The following is a 21,141-nucleotide window of genomic DNA, read 5'->3' on the forward strand; positions in this document are numbered from 1 at the left end:
GCAAGGAAGTTCCTAATATAGAACCTCTCCCTGACATGCTCACAGATTAAGCATCTCACGATCAGCAGCTGTTATGTAACGTACTTTTACAAATTTTATAAATAAAGCATATTTTTAGGGGAAAAAATCTGCAGGATCAGCTGCATTACAACCTCTTCCTTTTCCTCGCCTTTGAAATAGATCGTCACAAAATTTCCAAAGTGAAGCAGTGAGGACCAGGCGGAGGCTCCCTCAGTTTCCTTGGTGGAAAGGTGGGGAGAGAAGAGAGAAGAAAAATGGACAAAGGATGCAACAGGAAATAAGAACTACTTTGCAACAGTTCATGAATGACACTAATTAAAGTGTTGCTTGGCTATTTTCTCCATCTCAGTACTGGTCTCTTGCAACATGACAGGCTGGGGAAGAGCTATGCTCTGCAAAAACATCCTTGTGTAGAGGGTGGGGGGAGGTCAGGGGGGGAATGCTCAGAAAAGAAAAATGGACCAACATCTCACCTTAACCCCGGAAGGTGAAAGTACAGGATCTTCCTGATGTCAGCTAGAGACCCAATGGTTAACCTGACCAACACTGGCTCAGGAACTGCCCATACTAAGCCTCAGATGGAGGTGGATGGTGTGAGCAAGCACCATTATACTTCCTTTAGGGACCGGGGAAAGGTGCTGACAGTTACCTTTTACCATATAGGAAGGTGGGGTGGGGTCAACATGGATGAAACCAATATCAAATGGTTCGACAGAAGCTGTCTTTTGTGGATTCTTTAACAGCCACCACCCCCCCCCCCTACCCACACCTGATCAGATAATGAAGTTGACGTAATATGTGGAGGATGGTGAGAAGACACTAGACAGATGGAGCTGCACAGACACTTTGATCTGAACCTGCAGTCGGCCACACAACGTCACATTGCAGACTGGACACACACACAGCAGCAACCTAAACTACCTCCCCTCACCCCTGTGGATATTACCTACATCATTTGTAACTGACAAATAATCAGCAGTGCAATAAGTTGCTTACCTTTTTAAATACTTTTCCATTAGTCTGGACCTCATTTTCTTCACTCAACAACTCCCTTGTGCCCAAACAATTGTGTTTCGGAAAATTCTTCACAGCTGCTTCAAAGAGCTTGTCGAGCGTGTCCAGCCCAGGGAAGTCCATTTTGGCAAGCGAGTCAAAGTGGTCAATGGAACGGAATGGGCTGCCTGGTTTGTCAGACGTGGCCTTGGCCTTTATTCGTTTTGCCATAGCCTTTTTCTTCTTTGCGTCAGAGAGGAAATACCATGGGATAAAGGTGAGGGTTGTGTAAAGCCACATCAACAGGTAGATAGGAAGCAAGAAAATGCAATGCACTTCTTGTTTAAGACTCATTATGGATTTTTTCCCCCTTTTAAGATAGTGGAAATCCCAGAGGCAAGATACTTTCTAGGATCTGCTTGACGCCTCTCTTGCCCTCTCAACTGACTACGCTTTTGTGTCTTGGTGAGTTTGGTCAGTTCCCAGAAGTTGGCGATAAGTTGCAGTATGACTAAAGCAATGCCGGAGAGCGACGAGATTGATAGAGAGAAAAGAAGGTACAGCGGAAGCCTACCCTGAAGTTTTAAAAGCCAACAGTAGACACTGGTCAGGTCACAATTGCGAGTGCGGAACAGAAGAAAAAAAGAAATTGGACAAGTTAGTACCATGGTGAGCACACTAACTAGCCTTAAAAGCAACACATTTAGCAGTGAAAAGATTAAAGTCATTAATGCAGTGAATCTACCAGTTAAGAAACGAGTGCTGATGGCATGTTAGAAAATACCATCACCACTCTGTTCAAGAAGAATGCAGCTGAAACAAGACAGTTACTTGACACACGTTGACTTTTGAAATAATGCTGCATGCCACTTGAAATATCGAATCAAATTGAGATCGCCTGCTTTGTTGGGCCGTGGCTTTTCTTTGGCACGTTTATTTGCACACAATCAGTTTTGCACTTCACACTACATACACTGCAGGTGAGGGAAGTCTAGGGATAGAAGTGATTGCTCATCCAAAAACAACTTTTATTTTTTCAGTGTTATCTTTCCTTAAAAGCGAATTTAACACTTGAACCGTAATGTCAATGCTAGTAGCACAACTACGGGTCGATAAGCATGCAAAACAATTGTAATCCTGCTATCCTCGAGTTTAGTAGACAAGAAAGAAAAAGTGGGCAGTGTGGACAAAAGACAGGGAACAAAATAAATATCTAATTACGCCAGTGTGGTGGTACTTCCACTCATGACTTAACCCCATGTGTATACAGAATAGAAAGGCAAAGCACAACCTTCTTAAAATTGCATGGCTATACTTTGAAATTCTTAAACGATAAAACTTTTATTCGGTGTACCTGGAAAGTAGCAATAATCCAGGCCAAAACCAGGACCACCATCACTCCCATTTACACAGCAGCTTTATCTCAAACATCGCCAAGGTGCTTCCTGGAATATGCATAGGAGAAGAGCGATTCGATACTGTTGTGCCTAGTTGCTGCTTTGTCATTGCAACTTTTACAAGTCTCAAAAGGCAGCGAAGTTAGTCCTTTTGAATGGGTCTGTGCAACAAATGACTTCCCCTACAGACATTTCAAATAATTTGCTGCTACTATTTAACAGAACTGAACTTACACTTTAATCAAGTGCTCCTTCTGCAATATTAAATCAAAATATTTATTGTAGGAAATCATCCATGCTCACCTCACAAAATGGTTAAAATTGCCCTTTAAATGAGATACACTGGTGCACAGAACATTGGACACAATTTCCATTTGCCACTTTAGTGATAGCTAATGACTACTTACAACACGTCCAGCTTCCGTGTAAGACCTCAGATATTTTTGGAATTCCTGTCTTTTTGACTTTCAACCTGCCAAAAACAGAAGCAAAACAAGAATTTTATGTTAACAGGCACAGAAACTATTCACTATGGACGCTTTGCTCTATACATTTCCTTTGAATAAAAAGGTGTCAGCATTGGCTCAGTGACAGCACTCTTGCCTCTGAACTAGAAAGTTGCAGGCTGAAGCCTCACTCCAAAGATTTCAGTACATTATCGAAGTTGACAGTCAAACACACCCTCAGTATTTCACAGTTGAAAGTTGCAATCTCAGATGAGATGTTAAACTGAGACCCCAGTTACCTTCTTATGCAGACGTAAAAGATCGCATGTCACGATTCGAAGAGCAGAGGAGCTCTTTCACTGTCTGGGCCAATACGGACCCCTCAATTGACACCACCAAAAACAGATCATGTGATCTGTTACCTTGTTCGCGGGACCTTGCAGGTGCAAATTGGTTGCTGCATTTGACAACGTTACAACTACGACTGCACTTCAAAAGGACTTTGGTGGTCGTGAAGTGCTTTGGGACAACATGAGGATTTGAAAGGCATTACATAAAAGCAAGTTCTTTCATTCTGCACTATTTCAGTTGGCACCAGGATAAATTTAGATGCCAGTCAGTATATCAGGGATGGCAGAAAGAATTTTAAAAAAAGATAGAAAGCCCATCCAGAAAAAGTGGAAGGATTTCAGATTTCTCCAAGAGAATTGGCCAACAGTTCTGGCAAGGCAGAGTGTTCATGAAATAAAACTTCAGGATTTTTTGAGAGATGGAGGAAAAGCAGTGGGACGAGCAGCCAGAATTTTGTCATATGCAAGGTGACTCATGGCTTGCAAACAAGGGAAGACATTTTTTAAAAAAAAGGCTGCTCAGCTATAGCAACTGGGTCTGACAGGATTTGCCAAATGTGTTAATACTCTCAATAGTACAAGTAGTCTTGTAAAGATGCTGTTTTCAAAGCCAATATCACAAATTGCTTGGATATCATGAGCATCGAATGGCCAGACACTGTCTACCAGGCCCACTTTTAGGAAAAAGCAACACCTGCCTCAGAAAGCCAATGTGAAGCGTTTGATCAATGCCTCCATGACACAGTTAGCAGTTGTAAAACAAACCATACATTCAGCAGAAATCAACAAGACAGAGAACCTGCATTGAGATACATCTCAGGAAAGAGGGAAACAAAACCATGTGCACAGTTATGTTGTCACTGAGCTTATTTACCAAATTGCTATTTGCATGCTGCCATGCTCTTTTAAAGTCTTTTCATTGTTTAAAAAGTTAGCTCGTTGAGACAATCTAAAATGATTTCCCCAAGCAGTCTGGCAGGTCATTCAACACATTAAATCCTCTGTTATAGGAGTACCTGGTTCCTCCCACTCTCATCTTTAAAACCCTAGAAACCACCTGCTTACATAGCTTTAAATTCTGATGAAGGGTTACACCCAAAACATTGCCTTATCTGTTATCTTATCTAACGGACCTCTTGTATATTGCCAGCATTTTCACATTTAGTTTTAAGCACATTTGCTTCCCAAAGCAATGGCCATCAATGTACTGAATGCGGAATATATGTGCATAAAAAGAGCTGGTATGGATGTATTGGGTTGAAATCCCTTCTGTGCTGTCAACTATGGCTCTTAAATCATGTGAAACTGTCCCCACCACAACCATTGACCATACTTCATCCTAGTATTGTACAGTTCAAAGTGCACTCTCCAGACTATCTGCATTAAGAAGGGCAAACTATAATTGCACTATTTTTTTTAAATAAATTGAACAGTATGAAATTTCACTTCACTGAAATCCTGCTGACAGCACCTCATGTTACTTTAAAAATGCTGAGCTTCAGCTCACAGCTTTGTATGTGGAGAATGTGGGATATGAAGTGACCAGCACCAATACATTGCACAACTAGGATGCAAACCTTCTCCTTATCCATACATTGCAGACAAACACAATAAAAATAAGTTTGAAATATAGAAGAATGAAACTTAAATTTGTGGGAGTTTCTATCCTGGCCAATGGGAAATCACTTTCAGCACCCAGTATTATCACAAAGATGCACAGTAAAGCCTCCACTGCCACAACCTCAAATATTTCTGCCGTAGTCTGTAAACCAATCATCCTTATTACTGAATTTAGACCAACGTATATTAACCTTCAGCCATTTCACACTGTGGATCCATAGCAGCTACTCCTAATCTCACTCTGGAAACATTCCTCACTCAAGTCTAGGCTGGCTTTCAATCCCAGACCAAGTGGTGAAATATGATTCCAATTGAACCATAAGATTTTAAGTTAATGGGAAAAGGGAAACTCTTAAAATTGAGATTTACATCTTCTTTGCTCTTTCAGAGTGAAATATTGCATTTGATCAAGTGGACTTTGCAATAGTTAAATGGGGGCATGAGCAGTCTAAGCAATGATAGCAGGTTCCAACTTGTCCTCACAACAAACAAGATACAGACAGATTGTCTCATTACAACAGGCATAAAATTAAATCCTTATGCACGCATTTCCTACTACACAAGTTTCCAAGTAGTCATTGCTCAGAAACAGAACATACCCAAGCCACATATCTACCAGATTCTAACTGACAGCACCACAAATAAAGCCAAGATTCTGATCGCCTGGCTGAAGAGTAATTAGTCTGCCAATAAACACACCCAGTTTACACTCAGCAAATGGATTTTTATAGCCTTAGGGAAACAAACACCTCAGTCTCTGAATTATGCAACGTATTTTATGTAACATAATAATCCTGTCCCTATATTACTCCACAAGTTCAGACTTACCAGGAGTTGTGCCTTAAATCAGATGTGTTTTGATGCTCCTTCTAAATCCAATTTTGTTGTCCTGACGAAAGGTCACAGACCAGATATGTTAACTGTTGCTCTTGCCACAGATGCTGCCAGATCGGCTGAGTATTTCCAGAATTTTCTGTTTTTATTGTAATTATATTCTTTGCAAAAGGTTACTGGAGCTCCAGCCGATTTATACAAAATTGAAAATGCATGGAACATGTCACAGAGCATCAGCAAGGAAGTCTGCTGTCACACCTCAACACTACCCAGCCCCACACGGAACAGCTCCCTGTATGGTTCAGGGTTTGTCACAATGTGCTTACAGCAAAAAGACAGCTTCCACAAGCAGAGAGTTTATGAATTAAAGTTTCTGCAAGTGGGATAGCATGTTACAGGGCCCAGAGTTACTTCTGAATTATAGTCAATTGCACCAGAGATCGCATAGGACATCAGACAAGTTCTCCTGCTCACTCCCAAAAGGTGGCAAGTGCCACACAGTTGGACCATTGCATTTACATTAAAACTATTAGATTTATTTAGCGGTACACACAAGCAAGAAGGCATAGCAAGTTAGTGATGGCATAAATACTTAAAAAACAAACAGTCCACAACAGAGTACGGTTTCATCAACATTTTATGTACACTGTGGAGCACCAAGACTTACAAAAGATGTGCTATCTTCACATTTAATTTCAATCTTGTTGAAAAGATCACATCCTGTTTGGTTTTCTTCGAAGTAGGTTTTTTTTCCTCTGTGGCGTTGTATATGACCTCACTGGTCTCGATGTAATTGGAACATTTCAAAACTTTGGTACACGATGCAATCTTTTAATGTTCAAGAGCCATCTGGAACACTGATGTCCCTGCATCTTCATTTGCAGGGTGCATATGCTACCTTTTTACATAAAATCAAGGCAATTACAACCACTTACTCGTTTCTTCAATATGCAATGTTGACTATCAGCAGAATGGTAGGCATACCAGAGTTTATGATGGCTTGACTGCCCATTATCAGGTACATTCATGTACAGGTGAGAACATGTGGATTAGGTTATGATCCAGTACCTCCGCTTCAATTTAACTAGCTGCCTTTCTGGTATTTTGACCTACATTAAACTTTTTTTTTTAAAGTTGTCATTTTTCTAAATTATAAATAGAAGGCACAGTGGCGCAGTGGTTAGCACCGCAGCCTCACAGCTCCAGCGACCTGGGTTCAATTCTGGGTACTGCCTGTGTGGAGTTTGCAAGTTCTCCCTGTGTCTGCGTGGGTTTTCTCCGGGTGCTCCGGTTTCCTCCCACATGCCAAAGACTTGCAGGTTGATAGGTTAATTGGCCATTATAAATTGCCCCTAGTATAGGTAGGTGGTAGGGAAATATAGGGACAGGTGGGGATGTGGTAGGAGTATGGGATTAGTGTAAGATTAGTATAAAATGGGTGGTTGATGGTCGGCACAGACTCGGTGGGCCAAAGGGCCTGTTTCAGTGCTGTATCTCTAAACAGAACATTAATGGACAGCATGTCACAGGCTGTGATATGTGCTGCTTGTGTGCAGAAGCTGAACTTTTACCAGTGCATCTATTAATATGGACAAGTTTATAAGACAAACTGTCCTCTATATCAATCCAACTATGTCGAATTTAGAAGCAGGACAGAACAAATCAACTCCTTTAAAGATACTCAAATGAGGTCAAACTTGATTTAGGTTTGGCTTTTCCTACAATGAAAATGAGCTAAATAAATATCTGGTTGGAAGCTGGGATAGGTACAGCCCAAGATCACAAGATACTTACAAATCAAAGTCCTCCACCCCACTCCATGAAGTAACACCTTTTAACAGTCTTAGAATTCCCTTTTACTAGCTTGAATCCTTTTCTCCACCTCCCACAGTTTAACTTGCTGCTTGCCAGAACAACTTCTTCCCTACCATCCTATAAAGTGACCTGTCAGGTGCCTCTTTTGCAGGTATAAAGCCCAAGCCTCTGTAATCTTTCCTCTTAACCCAGACCCTCGAAACCGGGGCTCAGCCTAAAAGACATACATCTATGTAGCGCCTTTCACAACCTCACGAAGTCCCAAAACGCTTAGTCAATTAAGTCCTTTTGAGGTGTAGGCACTGTTGTAATGTAGGAAACAGACTTCTGTGTCTCCAGTGCTTGAATGGCTCCCTGCTAACCAGAACAGGACACATACTCTAGCTGTGGTCGGATTAGAGCATGACATTTCATTCAACATTCTATTAGTTTCATTGATTTCTGCTCTCCACTGGTCTGACTCATTGGGTGTTGAGTCTGAGCCTCCCAAGTCTCACCCTTAGTGATTTCAACACCATTCATGATGTATGCATGTTGTCTATTTTGCTTCTTTTTGTTTGGCCCACTCATATTTTTGACAGGGTTATGTGGAGAGATTGGAGAAGCTGGGATTGTTCTCCTTCAAGCAAAGAAGGAGAAGGGGAGAAAATTATGAGGGGCTTTGACAGTAAGAGAAACTGCTTTGTCTGGGTCTAGAACCAGATGTCAGATTTGAAATAGAAGCAAAATACTGCAGATGCTGGAAATCTGAAATGAAACAGATTTGAAATAATTGGCAAAACAACTAGAGTGGAAATGAGAAAAAATGTTTCACAGAGGGTTATCGAGATCTGGAATGCACTAACTGAAAAGGGTGGTGGAATTAGATTCCATGAAAACTGCAATTTCTCAGCTGCCCACATCAATTCCACTGCTCCTCAGTTTGATTATGGATAAAATTAGACAATTGGTATGGAGTTTCTCAATCCAGGCCATTGATATCAATTGGAAACAAGACCCTTTCAAACAATGAAGAATAAACTCTGAATCTGTTGTTGGTACTGCTGGATGAGGTTGGTATGTTGGCCAGAACACCTGTTCTTTCCCAAATAGTGTCATGGTACCTTTTATATCCACTTGAAATGACAGCCTGGACTTCTGTTTAGCATCTCAACCAAAAGATGGCACCAACAATGTAGCATTCCTTCAGTGACATGATGAATTGCCAGCCAAGGATTACAAACTCAAGTTCTGTTGTGGAGTTTGGTCCCAAATACCTTCCGATTCAGGTGACAGCGCTGCCAACTGAGATATAGTTGTCATGTAGTGGATAGCATTCCGTTAATATTGTTCAATTTTATTTTGTTGAAGAAAATTGAATTTATTATGCTGCCGACTGGATGGAGACGAACAAATAGTTTACGATGTTGGATGCATTGGATGGCAAAGATTCTATGTGATACTAATATAAAGATCTAATCTAGGATTCATTCCTGTACCGACCCGCAAACAGATGCAAAGCACAACGCAAGAGGATTAACTTGGATCACTAAGCATTTCATTGACCATAATCAAAAAGCAGGTTTCTAATCAAATAAGTATGTTGGATAAACTCTCACAACTGCCTTCATTTTACTTTCAGATTCTTCCATCTTCGAGCCAGAAGCTGTAGTGCTTTCCATTCAAAATCCAAGCAGACTTTACATTTAACTGGTGTAAGCTGCAGGATTGCAGAGAAAGCAGTTTTGAATCTGGAGAATTTGCTGAGCTCAGAAGGATTCAAAAGGATTACAGGGAGGAGCAATAGCCAAGCAGCTGAAGATCCAATTTATCTGCACTTGCAGGTTCCATTCATGTTTTCACATCTCCTATTTACAAAATGACTGACTCCAAAGCTTCAGTTCAATCCCTAAGCAACAGTTAGATATCTACAAAATCAACTTCCTATATTACTGCTTTGGAGTATTGTTTCTTTAAAATACTTTTGAGGGAACAATGTCAAGCAGATTCTTTGCCAACTTTACAAATCACTACTTTGCTAAATACATGACACCAACTGTGAAGGTGCATTTGTGCCAGTCATCTGCATTGGTTTTCTCCTGTTTACAAAAAGTCAGTCAGTACTACAATCATTTATTCCAAACTTTAAAACAAATTCTTAGGATGTGCACTATTACTAACAAGGCCAGCATTTATTGCCCAGAGTTTCTTGAGAAGGTGGTGGTGAGCTGCCATCTTGAACTGCTGCAGTCCATGTGGTGTTAGGGAGGGAGCTCCAGGATTTTAACCCAGCGATATTAATCAAAGTCAGGACAGTGTGCAACTTGGCATGGACTCAAGGAGGTGTGTGGGGGGGGGGGGTGGAATTCGGAATTCAGCATGTTGTGTCTGTGCTAGCTCTTTCAAAAGAGATGCCCAATTTAGTCCCACACCTCAGCTTTTTCCCCATAATCCTGCAAATTAGTCCTGTTCAAGTACATGTCCAATTGCTTTCTGAAAAAGTTCCAATGGAATCTAATTCCACCACCATTTCAGTTAGTGAATTCCAGATCTCACTAACCCTTGTGTGAAAACACTTCTCATCTCCCCTCTAGTCCTTGTGCCAATTATTTTAAATCTACGACCTCTGGTTTTGGACACACTCAGAGGAAATAGACTAAGTAGGGATAAACTAATCAAAACTTGTCAATTTTCTCCCCTTTAACCTTTGCTGCTTGAGGGAGAACAATCCTAACTTCTCCAATCACTCACATAACTGAAGCCCCTCATCCCTGGTAAACTGCTGTACTTTCTCGGCCTTGACATCCTTCCTGAAGTGTGATGCCCAGAATTGTACACAATACTTCAGCTGATGCCTAACCAGGCGATTTGTAAAGATTTAGCCTGGTCTTTTTTTGTATTCAATGCTTTAATTTACAAAGCCAAATATTCCATACACTTTCCCAAATTGCCCCACCACCTTAAAGGATTTGCGAATATACACCCCTTGTCCCACTGCTCTTGCACCCATCCCCCACACCTCAAAATAGTATCATTTGGATTATACAAGAGCAAAATGCTGTAAATGCTGGAAATCAAATAAACAAAAAAACATGCTGGTAATACTCAAGAGGTCAGGCAGCATCTGTGGAGAGACAAACCAAGATAATGTTTAGGTCCATGACTCTTTGTCAACATTGGTAGTACTTAAAGATACAAGTTTTTAAAGCCAGGCAGGGAATGACAGGAGAACAAAAACAAACGTCTGTGATAGGGTGGAAGGCAGGAGAGATAAAATGACAAAAGGGATTAACAGTGGGGAGGGAGGGAGATGGTAATAGGACAAGTAAAGAAACAAAAAAAAATGTCAGGAAGGTGTAAATAGGAACGCAGAAACACCAACAGTTGCTGTCCAAAAGAAAGGGGCAGAGGTTATGATCTTATAGGTTTTACTGGTTTGCCATGTTGTTTTTCCCCCAAAGTGCATCACTGATGATCCTTGTACTTTGAGAACTTGCAGCTGGTGGAGTTTCCATGTGCCTGCGGGTTTGGAAGGTGCTGTTGAAGGAGCCTTAGCAAGTTGCTGCGGTGCATCTTTTAGATGGTACACACTGCGCCAGTGGTGAAGGTTTAAGGTGAATGGGGTGCCAATCAAGTGGGTTGCTTTGTCCTGGATGATGTCAAGCTTAATTGTTGTTGGAGCTGCAAGTGGCAAGTGCAGAGTATTCCATCACACTCCTGACTTGTGCCTTGTAAATGGCCAAGAGGCTTTGGAGAGTCAAGAGCGTGAGCCGATTTGACACAGAATACCCAGCCTCCAACCTGCTCTAATAGCCATGGCATTTATGTGGCTGGTCTACAGTGACCCTCGGGATGGTGATGGTAGGGTATCCAATGATGGTGATGCCACTGAATGCTAAGGGGAGGTGGTTAGATGCTCTCATTTGAGACAGTCCTGGCCTGGCTCAAATGTTACTTGTCAGGTTTCAGCCTGAGCCTGGATACATTTGCGGTTGGACACACCTCTGGGTTTGTGCGTTAAAGAATTGACTTTTTTGTTTTTGCAAAACTGACAAAAAAAAACTTTAAGTCTCCAGATTCCTCCCCCTACCCCCAGGTCAAGATACAATCTTGCACACACAAAAAGGCAGTACACTCTCCCTCCTGAACAGACAGTTAAATTCCATGCATTGCAAGCCACAAATCATGCATTAATATTTCTCAGACAGCTAAAACTCCAGTTTCCCCATTTGCATATCTTGGTCTTTTAGCCGAAGCTAAGAAAATGTTATCCTCTATTTGTCAGTAAAATTCTCAGGTTATATTTTCCACACTGGATTTGGCTTTTGACAGCACCAGAAAGTTCAGGTTTTGAGCTTCATTTGCCAGTAAAATGTACTGAATCTTCAGGCTGTAGAACGTGCCCAATCGTGCCCCCTTATCTTTTCTTTAAAAAAAAATCCAGACAGCTGTGAGCCTGTTGTTGAAATCAAGAGGCCCGAATGAGACCAAATCACAAAAATGTACTTTGTGAGTAGTTTAGGAAATCGGAACTGGATAGGAATGAATCACAGCTCATTCTCCATACATGAAGTTTATGTCTCAAACAAACAAAAAAGCAACTGAATGGCCTTACAGCAGACAGAGACAGTAATAACTGGAGGAGAATCAGACAAATCTGATAAATACTGATGACGATTTAAAAACCATGCAATTTGGATAAGTACAATAGGAAATAAAAGATTAAGGAACATTAAGAAATAGGAGCAGGAATAGGCCATATGGCCCCTCGAGTCTGCTCGGCCATTCAATATGATCATGGCTGATCCCAATATCGCTCAATTCCCCGAGACCAAAAATCTCTCTACCTCATTGATGGAAATCAGATTGTAGCAAGTGCACTTAGAATAGGAGGGAATGTTGGCAGGTATTTTACGTTGGACAGGAGGCTTTGCACACCGGCCAAGAAGGCCGTGGCGAACCCGCCTCTACCAGGCCCCTTGAGGCAGGAAGTTTCCACCTCCTTGAGGCAGGAAGTTCCGCCTAATGGTGCTGCCAGCCAATCGGTAGGCCAGCAGCGCCACTGGGAGTGGTGGCCACTGCTGGGACTACACCCAGCCATTGGCAGCAAGAGGAAGGTCAGCCCCTGAACTCTGGTGGGTTTTTGGGGCCTCTCTGGGGACAATCGGCCGGGCCCCAGTGCGGGAAGGGGGAAATGTTGTGTGTTGGGGGGCCCTCTGTGGGGCACAGGGTGCCCAATCAGGAGGGCCCGCCGCCCCCCCCCCCAAGCAAGCTGCCTGGTTTTACCAGGCGGGGTTCTTGGGGACCTTGGCCATCCAGTCACCGCGGGCAGAATACCAGTAGCTGCAGCAGGAGAAGGCCCTTAAGTGGCAGTTAACTGGCCTGCAGTGGGCAGGCAGTTTCTTGCCCCCCACCCCCCAACTCAATTTTTTGCTCCCCAGCCCGCTTGTTGGGGGGCCGTAAAATTCCAGCTATTGTGTGGATGGGAGCAGGAAATTACAAACAGTCATAGACAGACGAAGCGAGTGGGCAAAACTGTGACAGATGGGAGTTCAATGTGAGGAAGCGCAAGGCTATCCACTTTGGATCGGAGAAAGAAAGTCAGAATATTTTCTTAATGGTGAGAGCTGTGGAACAGCAATGGGATTTGTGCCCAAGTACACAAATCACCACAAGCTACAGCACAGGTACCAAAAGTAATCAGAATGGCTAATGGAACATAGGCCTTCACCTCAATGAGGCTGGAATACATAAGTGATGCTTCAGTTGTATGGAGCCTTGATCAGACCCAATCTGGAGTGCAGTTTTGTGTACCAACTACTAGGACAGATATTTTGGCCTTGACAGTACAATACAGGTTCACCAGAACGTTTCCCTAGAGCTTAAAGGATCAAATTATGAAGACAATTTTCATAAACATGGCTTATGTTCCCTCAAGTTTACAAGGTTGAGGGTGATCGGAGAACGATACAGCACAGGAGGCCAGTCAGCCCACCATTCCCGTGCTGCCTCTTTGGTACAGCTTTCCAATTAATCCAATGCACCTTCTCATTCCCCATTGCTCTAATTTTTTCCCCCCTTCAAATATGTCAAATGGAGTATTTTAAAACAATTAAGGGGTTGGACAGGTAGACACAAAAGAAACTATTTCTTCTGGTAAGGTAATCCAGACCAAGGGGCCATGATCTGCACATTCAAGCCAGGCCATTTAAGAGTGAAAGCAGGAAGCACCTTTTTACATGAAGAGCAGCAGAAATCTGGAACTCTCTTGCCAAAAGGTTGTGTACGCTGGGTGAATTGAAATTATGAAGATAGATAGATTTTTGTTGTGCACGAGTATCAAAAGACAGAGGCGAAGTATAGTGTGTAACTGAATGGAACAGACATGAGGGGTCGAATGTCCTCCTCTTCTTTCTAAATGTCAATGCATTACTTTTAACTAGGAACCAAACAAGGAATTTCTTGATAGCTAACTTCAGATTGACTATTGTTGATAAGGTATCAGACAATCCACCAACATGATAGACATGAATACAACAGGCAGCAAGGGACAGAACATAACCCAACATGAAAGAACATTCAGAAAAGATTAGTGTGCGACCTTGTCACTGAAACCAAATCCCTGCAATCAGAAGCAGGTCATAAATCATCTTCACTTCACTTTTGCAGTTTAGGGCTTCATCTGACTTGTAAATCGCTCCCATCCATCCACTACTCTCAACGCTTTCCAGTGACCCCACATTTAGGCTGATGCAAGAAGAAAGCTGTCAAACACTAACCTATTTCACTTCCCCCCCCCCCCCCCCCAAATCCCAACTCCCCTTTTGTGTAGAGTTCAAATATAACCATAAGCATAACTTCTTATTCCACTCATGCTGAACAAAACACCAGGCATACAGTTAAAAGTGCTTATACGTTCAGCAGCATCTCTGTATGGGCACAAGATCGCTGCACATTGTTACAAGGCACCGTTCCAAAGAATCACGGATCAAGATGTTCTTAGACTGCTACTGAGTCCCAATACCTAATTTACATAATTACATTACTATGCTTCAAAAATCCAAGTTAACAAGTCAAAAATCTATCATACACGTCAAGCTGCAATGATTCCAGCAGATTATTATTTTAGCAGAAAAATAAGCACACTTTTTTTTTAAGTAACAGAATTGGTCTCGAGGTTTGTTTTGTACAGCACTACACTTTACCTTGAAGTACTTCACACTCAAAACCTATTAAACACTCTTTTAAAAAAAAATTCACACACAAAAAAAAGTAAAATAATTAACCTTACCAGCAGGATGCGAGTGTTATACACCAACTAACTCCTTAGCTTACCAGCTAATGCTTTCAGCCAACTGTGAAGGTCTGGAATGCAGTGTTGAGATAGAGAAGACTTTTTTTTATATATACACACGCGATGCACTCAACAACCCCCCACACCCCCGATTTAGTACTAGGTGAAAGGGAAGAAAGTTTGAACAGGAAGTGATTCAGAATTCTGATTGGAACATTTTGTCACTGTAGATTTTTTCCTCAACATTCAATAGTAGACATATTACATCAGACTTTCTGAATGGCAACAAGCCAGCAATTAGGTCAGATGAATTGTACGTATGTGTTTTATACACAACCACAACAAAAAAAAAACATGACTAAGCTGGTAAAAGGACTTAAACTGCCTTTTTACACGTCAGCTGTGGCACAGTGGTAGCACTCACCTCTCCAGAGCCTCGAGCACATAATCTAGGCTGCCACTCCAGTGCAGTACTGAGGGAGTGCGACACTGTTGGAGATGCCGTCTTTTGGATGGGACATTAAAATTGAGGCCCTACCCAGCTTCTCAGGTGGACCTGAAAGAACCCGTGGCACTATTTGAAAAGCAGCAGGGGAACTTTCTCTAGTTCCACGGCCAATATTTATTCCTCAAGCAGCACAGATTACCTGCTCATTATCTCATTGCTGCTTGCAGGAACTTGCCGTGGCAAATTGGCTGTTGCGTATCCTACATTATAACGATGACTACACTTCAAAGGTATTACGTTGGCTATGAAGCGTTTTGGGATGTCCTGAGGTTATTTAATAAAACTGCTTTATCATAGGAAGCCAAGAAAAATGATAAATACATGACAGGGCTACACCACTGAGTCAAGATGTAAATGAATTGGCCCTGCTGAGAACTAGTTATTTCAAATGAACAGAGCAACTCCTGACAACGCAGAGCATGTGCAGAGCGATCACAGATGTCATCAGTGCGTGCAAACATTTGCCAGCTTTCCAGAGAGAATGCGGGCATGCACGCACTGACGTTACCATCCAATGACGTCCGCACCCCACAACAGCCGCCATCGCTGCCTCCATTCCCCCAAACAGTACCCCGTTTCCTCCCGCTATCCCTGCTTGCCCACCTCGCCACTACCTTTCCTCAGCCACCTACTCCCCACCTCACCGCTTCCCCCCGCCCCCCCAGCCCCAGCCACTTGCTTGCTCCTGGCTTCGCTGCTCACCAGCCTCGGCCAATCACTACCCGATGCGCCCCCCCCCCTGAAGAAGTGGCAGGTAACAAGCCGCCGAAGTGCAAGGCAGGGAGCAAGTGGCCAAGTTTGGGAGGGGGGGGGGATAAAAAAAAAAAAAAAAAAAAAAGAGGTGGGGAGGTGGGAAGCACCGCGGTCTGGACCGAGCAGCGGAGGGAAGGCAGCAGCAAGCAGACAGGCACAGGAGGGAGTGGCGAAGAAAAGTATGATTGCAGGAGGGAGCGGGGTACTGTTGAGGGTAGGATGGGGGTGCCGACTGCAGCTGCCGAGACATCACAGACAGTGACGTTTCAGTGGATTAGGCTGCATTTGCACATTTGCTAGTACTGCGCCACCTAGTGGTAGCGTTGTCAAACACAGTCTTAAATGAATTCAAATTCAAAAAAGGTAATTCAAGGTACTGGCCCCAATACAGCAAGTTGGTTTATATTTCAAATGTGTTAGAGAACAGCAGATGGATTTAGCAGTAATTCACAGCAAGTTCATGATCTAGGCTGGGCTATAGGCGCCATTTTATTTACATCAGGATCTTCCTTATATCACCTTTCACATGTGAACAGCAACCAATCACAGGATGAATTTTAACCCTACCCTAACCAGCAGAAACCAAGTGGCAAAGTAGTTAAAATCCACCGGGCGATTTATGAGCCGATGGCCTGTCCAAATTCTTACATTTCCATTTTGGACCATCAACTCTGGACAGGTAGCTACAGCCGTCTACCCAAACCAGCAGGTGTTGTATGATTGCCTTTAAGAGTGATGCCCCTTTAAGATCTTAGTATAATCATGAGCTAAGTGCCAGGACGCAGTCATGTAACTTGGAGCACATCAGACGACATAAAAGAACTCATTACAGCAGGGTCCTTCTTTAAACAAGCAGATTGGTACCCAATTTATGTCATTGGACCTTGGTACAAATTAACTTCAGCCAAGCCTGCTGCGGCTTTCCCTTCGGGTGAAAGGCCTGTCCTGAAGGAGCTCAGAAGCAGAAACGGCCAAACTACTCTTTTACGGGTTTGGCCGGGAAATTGTCAGCGGCCAGTTAACAAGGCCTGGCTATTCAAATCAACACAGCCTCATCCTGTCGTCGCTTGCTAGGATATTAACCCCAAAACGGGCCTTCAGGCCAAGAGTTAAAATTGACCTCAGGCCTTTATCAGCTCAACCAATCAGTAAGGCAATAGCACTCATAAGTGGAGAGCAGAGGGAGAAAGATGACCAGAAAGCAGTAAAAAAAAAAAAATAGGTTTAGTAAAAAGCATTTGCAGTGACACAAACCATACAGCCTCAACTCAAAAGGAAGCACATTCAGTAAACTGGTAAGTCAGGAATGGATCACAACAGCAATAAAACCTAACTGCTTATTACCCACAGCAGCAATGAACATAGGAGACAGACAAATCTCTACAATTAGTTTTGAAGGGTTTAGCTCCTCCATAATGTATTGCTCAAAGCAAATTATGTTAGTTTGATCAAAACTGAATATTTTCCATTTTTCCTCTACCTACCACCACAGTATAATGAAGCAGCACTCCGAAACAAGACAGCATGCAGAACATGAGCAGACTGCGTTGAGGTACATTGATGGACTGAGGCGGAGGTTGTGGGAAGCAGAGATGGCTGTGACAGCCAAACTGCTGACAATGCTACACGCAACGAATCAAACCACCTTACAGTACGTAGGTCAGCACAACAACGACCAACATTTAAAATCAGTAATTTTAAAGTACGACGTAAAGGAGGGGGGAAAAAAAATGAACAATTGCGCTCCATGAATGGTGTAAAAACTGCCAAGAGTGAAAGACTGAGGGATTGAAGTAAACTTCATGCTCGATGTGTCCAATGTGCAGCAGTATTCAGCAAAGTAAATGGAGTGCAGCATGACAGATCGCTATAAAGTAGAGCAAGAGGAAGTATTGTCCGAACTGTCCTATGCTTTGGTTACATCCCCTCTCGAGTACTGTGTTCAATCATGGTTACAGGCTTCGAGGAGGATACTGCAGCCCTGATCGGCAGCAGACAGCTCAGTTATGGAGGAAACAGGAGGTTAATTTGGACTTTTCTAACTTGAATAGCTGACAGCTGATCTTAAAAAGTAGATTTTATAGACAAAAGATAGTTGGAACAGAGGGTAGAACAGGAACAGGTTGAAACTAGTAAAATCGCAAATTTAGGAATTTCTTCATGGAGCGATTAACATGTGGAACAAACATTTAGGTAGAACCACGGAAATGCAAATGGTGGAATTGTTTATCATGTTGCTGTTTTGATGGGGCGTAGGGGAAGGGAACTGTACGGCTTTGTTAGATGGAAGAGTTAAGATAGATAGCTGACAGTGAAGGCAATGTGGCCAATCTTGTGATCGTGTTGAGGCCTTCGATGCTGTGGAAAAAAAAACAAAGGAGGTCACATTTACTAAATGGATGGATTCAACAGCAAAGAAACAACTGGAGAAAGTCATTTAAAAATCATAATTATGACTGAGGAGGATCCACAAACCAGAAAATCAATCTTGTCAAGGTTCATATAGGTCCGTATCAACACTACTGACCAGCAGAGCGGATCCAGCATTCAATCCACTGCCTATAAAAGTAACCCCCTCCCCCACCCCCACAAAATAGTATTTTTCAAAGTGGTTTTTAGCCCATTTGGACATTAAAATAAAAATCACATGGCAATGTTCAGAGAAACAGAATTTCCCTGGAAAACTGGCCAACCTCATCCCTCAACTACAATCACAAAAATCAATGAAGCATTTATCTCATTTGCTGTTCGGGGCCCTTGGCTACCATATAACACTACTTTGACAACTGTTGAATTGCTTTTGAAGCAATGTGTGGGGCCTGGATGGTTGAAAACACAGTTAAAGGGATGGGGTGGAAGCAAGGCCAGAGTCAGAGAAATGGAAAACTCAGGATGGAGACAGGGGTTGTGGTGAAGCTGGTGGTGGTGGGTTGTAGAACTGGAGATTAGAGATGGAGATATAGAGGGGGGGGGGGGCAAGGCCATGAATAGGACAGCAAGGACAAGGGGAAACTGGTGAACTTATGGCAGATGGAGGATATGACACCAGCCAGGAGAACAGTGCAATAGGCAATTGCCTGGAAGTGACAAAGGAGGAGGATCTTAGCAACAAATGGGCCGAAGTAGAAATAGGTGGTCTTTGTGACGAGATAGGAACCACAGCTTTGGACTGATTAGAATATAGAGATTGCAAAGCCTGATTCAGCCCAAGACAGTAGCCACAGAGGGGTATGGAAACAGTGGTGAGAGCATGCAGTTTGTGACAGAGACCCAAGACAATAGCTTCAGTCCAAGTGTCTAACTGGATAAAACTGCTGCTCATCCAGGCAGTTTAACACTGATGCAGTGAAAGGATGATTTGAACCTTAAAGATACCCAACAAAAAAATTAAGCCATGGAGAAAACACTCCATTTTGACACAATCACTGACAATTTAAAACAGGAACCCACATTTGGATTTGTAAACTCCTCCAGTTTTAAATATAATTCAATACCTATCCTTTTTCCTGAAGCCATAGGAGACCAAATTCACATAACTTACGATCAAGTAATGCAAGTGAACGTGGGGATTGAATGAAAACCAAGGTATTCACAATACAGAAATCACTTGGAGCTCACCTTCCTATTAGATCTGGCCCTCAGCAGCCTTGCTGCGTCTCTGGGCCTCCATTTACAGCCCACTCAACTTTGAAATGCGTGGCCTCTCGGCTCTCAACACTCTGCAGCAAAGCGATACAATTAAAAGCAGCACTGATCATGTAAAAAAGGTCAGCAATAAATTGATCAGGTTGTCTCAAACAATACGGCAGAGTACTGGTACCGCAGTGCTCTGAGAATCCTAGATGAAGTGCGGAAAGAGGACAGGAATAAAAGACCAGGAAGATCTTTTTAAATAGACCAGTGTTCCATCATTTCCATATCCAGTACATTACCACAATATCACAGAATCGTTACAGTGCAGGAGGCCGCCATTCGGCCCATTGTGTCCGTACTGGCTCTCCGAAAAAGAAATTCCCTCAGTTCCATGCCCCTGCCTTCTCTCCATAACATTCTTACTCTTCATATAATTCTTATTCCCTTTTGAATGGTTCAATTGAACCGGCCTCTGCCACGTTCCCAGGCAGCGCATTCCAGACCTTAACCACTCGCTGCATGAAAAAGATTTTCCTCATGCCACTTCCACTTCTCTTAAATACTTTAAGTCTAAGATTGGCTCTGCAGCAAGAAGCTGAAGATTGTTGCCTTAAAAAGGCAACTTTCTCTGGGCGTTGCAGTCACACTTCAACTGATAAAATGTGGTGGGGTGGGGGGGGGGGGAAAAAGTTAAAACTCAATATTAAGTACTGGGTAGCAGCTAGAACAAACTACAGTCTTATCCTACTCAGGTTCTCTCTTAGCAAATCTATTTATTTTCTCAATTAATAGTTTGCTAGTACCAATGACTTGGTAAAATTAGATATATAGTACAGGTTTGGGCCTGGGTCATACAATTAATGTGAGCCATTTCAAAAGAGGTTTACTGTGAATGACTAATCAGGTATCTATACACACACATACATACTAGGCAGTTTAAAGCTATCTTGCGTAAATGGAATGTTTGCCATACAACAGAATTGCAAAGGAGGGGCAAAAAACTGACCAAACACTTCAGTGTAAAAACAGATTTAATAAGCACCTGCTGCAAATTAAATTTATCTCCCTCACCCATGAAGTTTTTTTAAAAATGGGTAGCTCAGTGTTTCCGCTTGCCTAAAAATGTAATCTAACGTTGTTAAAAATGCAAGAGGTTAGCACTTGGAAGAACATGATGTGAACCAAGTTAAGGAACTGTGCTGTCCAATTTCCTCCACAATCTTCACCCTCAAACTTAATTTAGAATACTTAAGTTAGGTATCTACAAGTAAGAAACTATGGCGTTCCTCACTAACTTAGAGTACAAGCTGTCAACTAACAAGTCTAGAAAAACTGTACAACATTCAGGGACTCAACTTGAAATGTCAGTTTTTAGATTTCATCAACTTCAGAAATGTCATTTAGGTGTGCTGCACTGAACACATTATGTCTTCAAAAGCACTCAGCCTGATTTCTCACTCTTTGTTCACTAGTTCTGTTATGATCATGTGAGAAGGGA

General features: G+C 42.5%; 1 protein-coding gene across 6 annotated transcripts in view; it reads right to left on the minus strand.

Annotated features, from left to right (window-relative positions):
- Positions 1–21,141, minus strand: part of acsl4a (acyl-CoA synthetase long chain family member 4a) — an 88,003-nt gene that overhangs the window by 33,911 nt on the left and 32,951 nt on the right. The window contains exons 1-3 of one of the 6 annotated variants that reach the window (XM_068047293.1): positions 14,747–14,850; positions 2,819–2,883; positions 1,018–1,254 (exon numbers count right to left, since the gene is read on the minus strand). In XM_068047293.1, the coding sequence (XP_067903394.1) occupies positions 1,018–1,245 (228 nt within the window). In that variant the 5' untranslated portion in view covers positions 1,246–1,254; positions 2,819–2,883; positions 14,747–14,850. Of the gene's footprint in view, positions 1–1,017; positions 1,618–2,818; positions 2,884–14,746; positions 14,851–21,141 lie in introns of those variants that run through there. The other 5 variants (XM_068047290.1, XM_068047288.1, XM_068047294.1 and 2 more) reach the window with 5 other exon arrangements.

Source organism: Heterodontus francisci, chromosome 15 (assembly GCF_036365525.1).
Source record: "Heterodontus francisci isolate sHetFra1 chromosome 15, sHetFra1.hap1, whole genome shotgun sequence".
NCBI lineage: Eukaryota > Metazoa > Chordata > Chondrichthyes > Heterodontiformes > Heterodontidae > Heterodontus > Heterodontus francisci.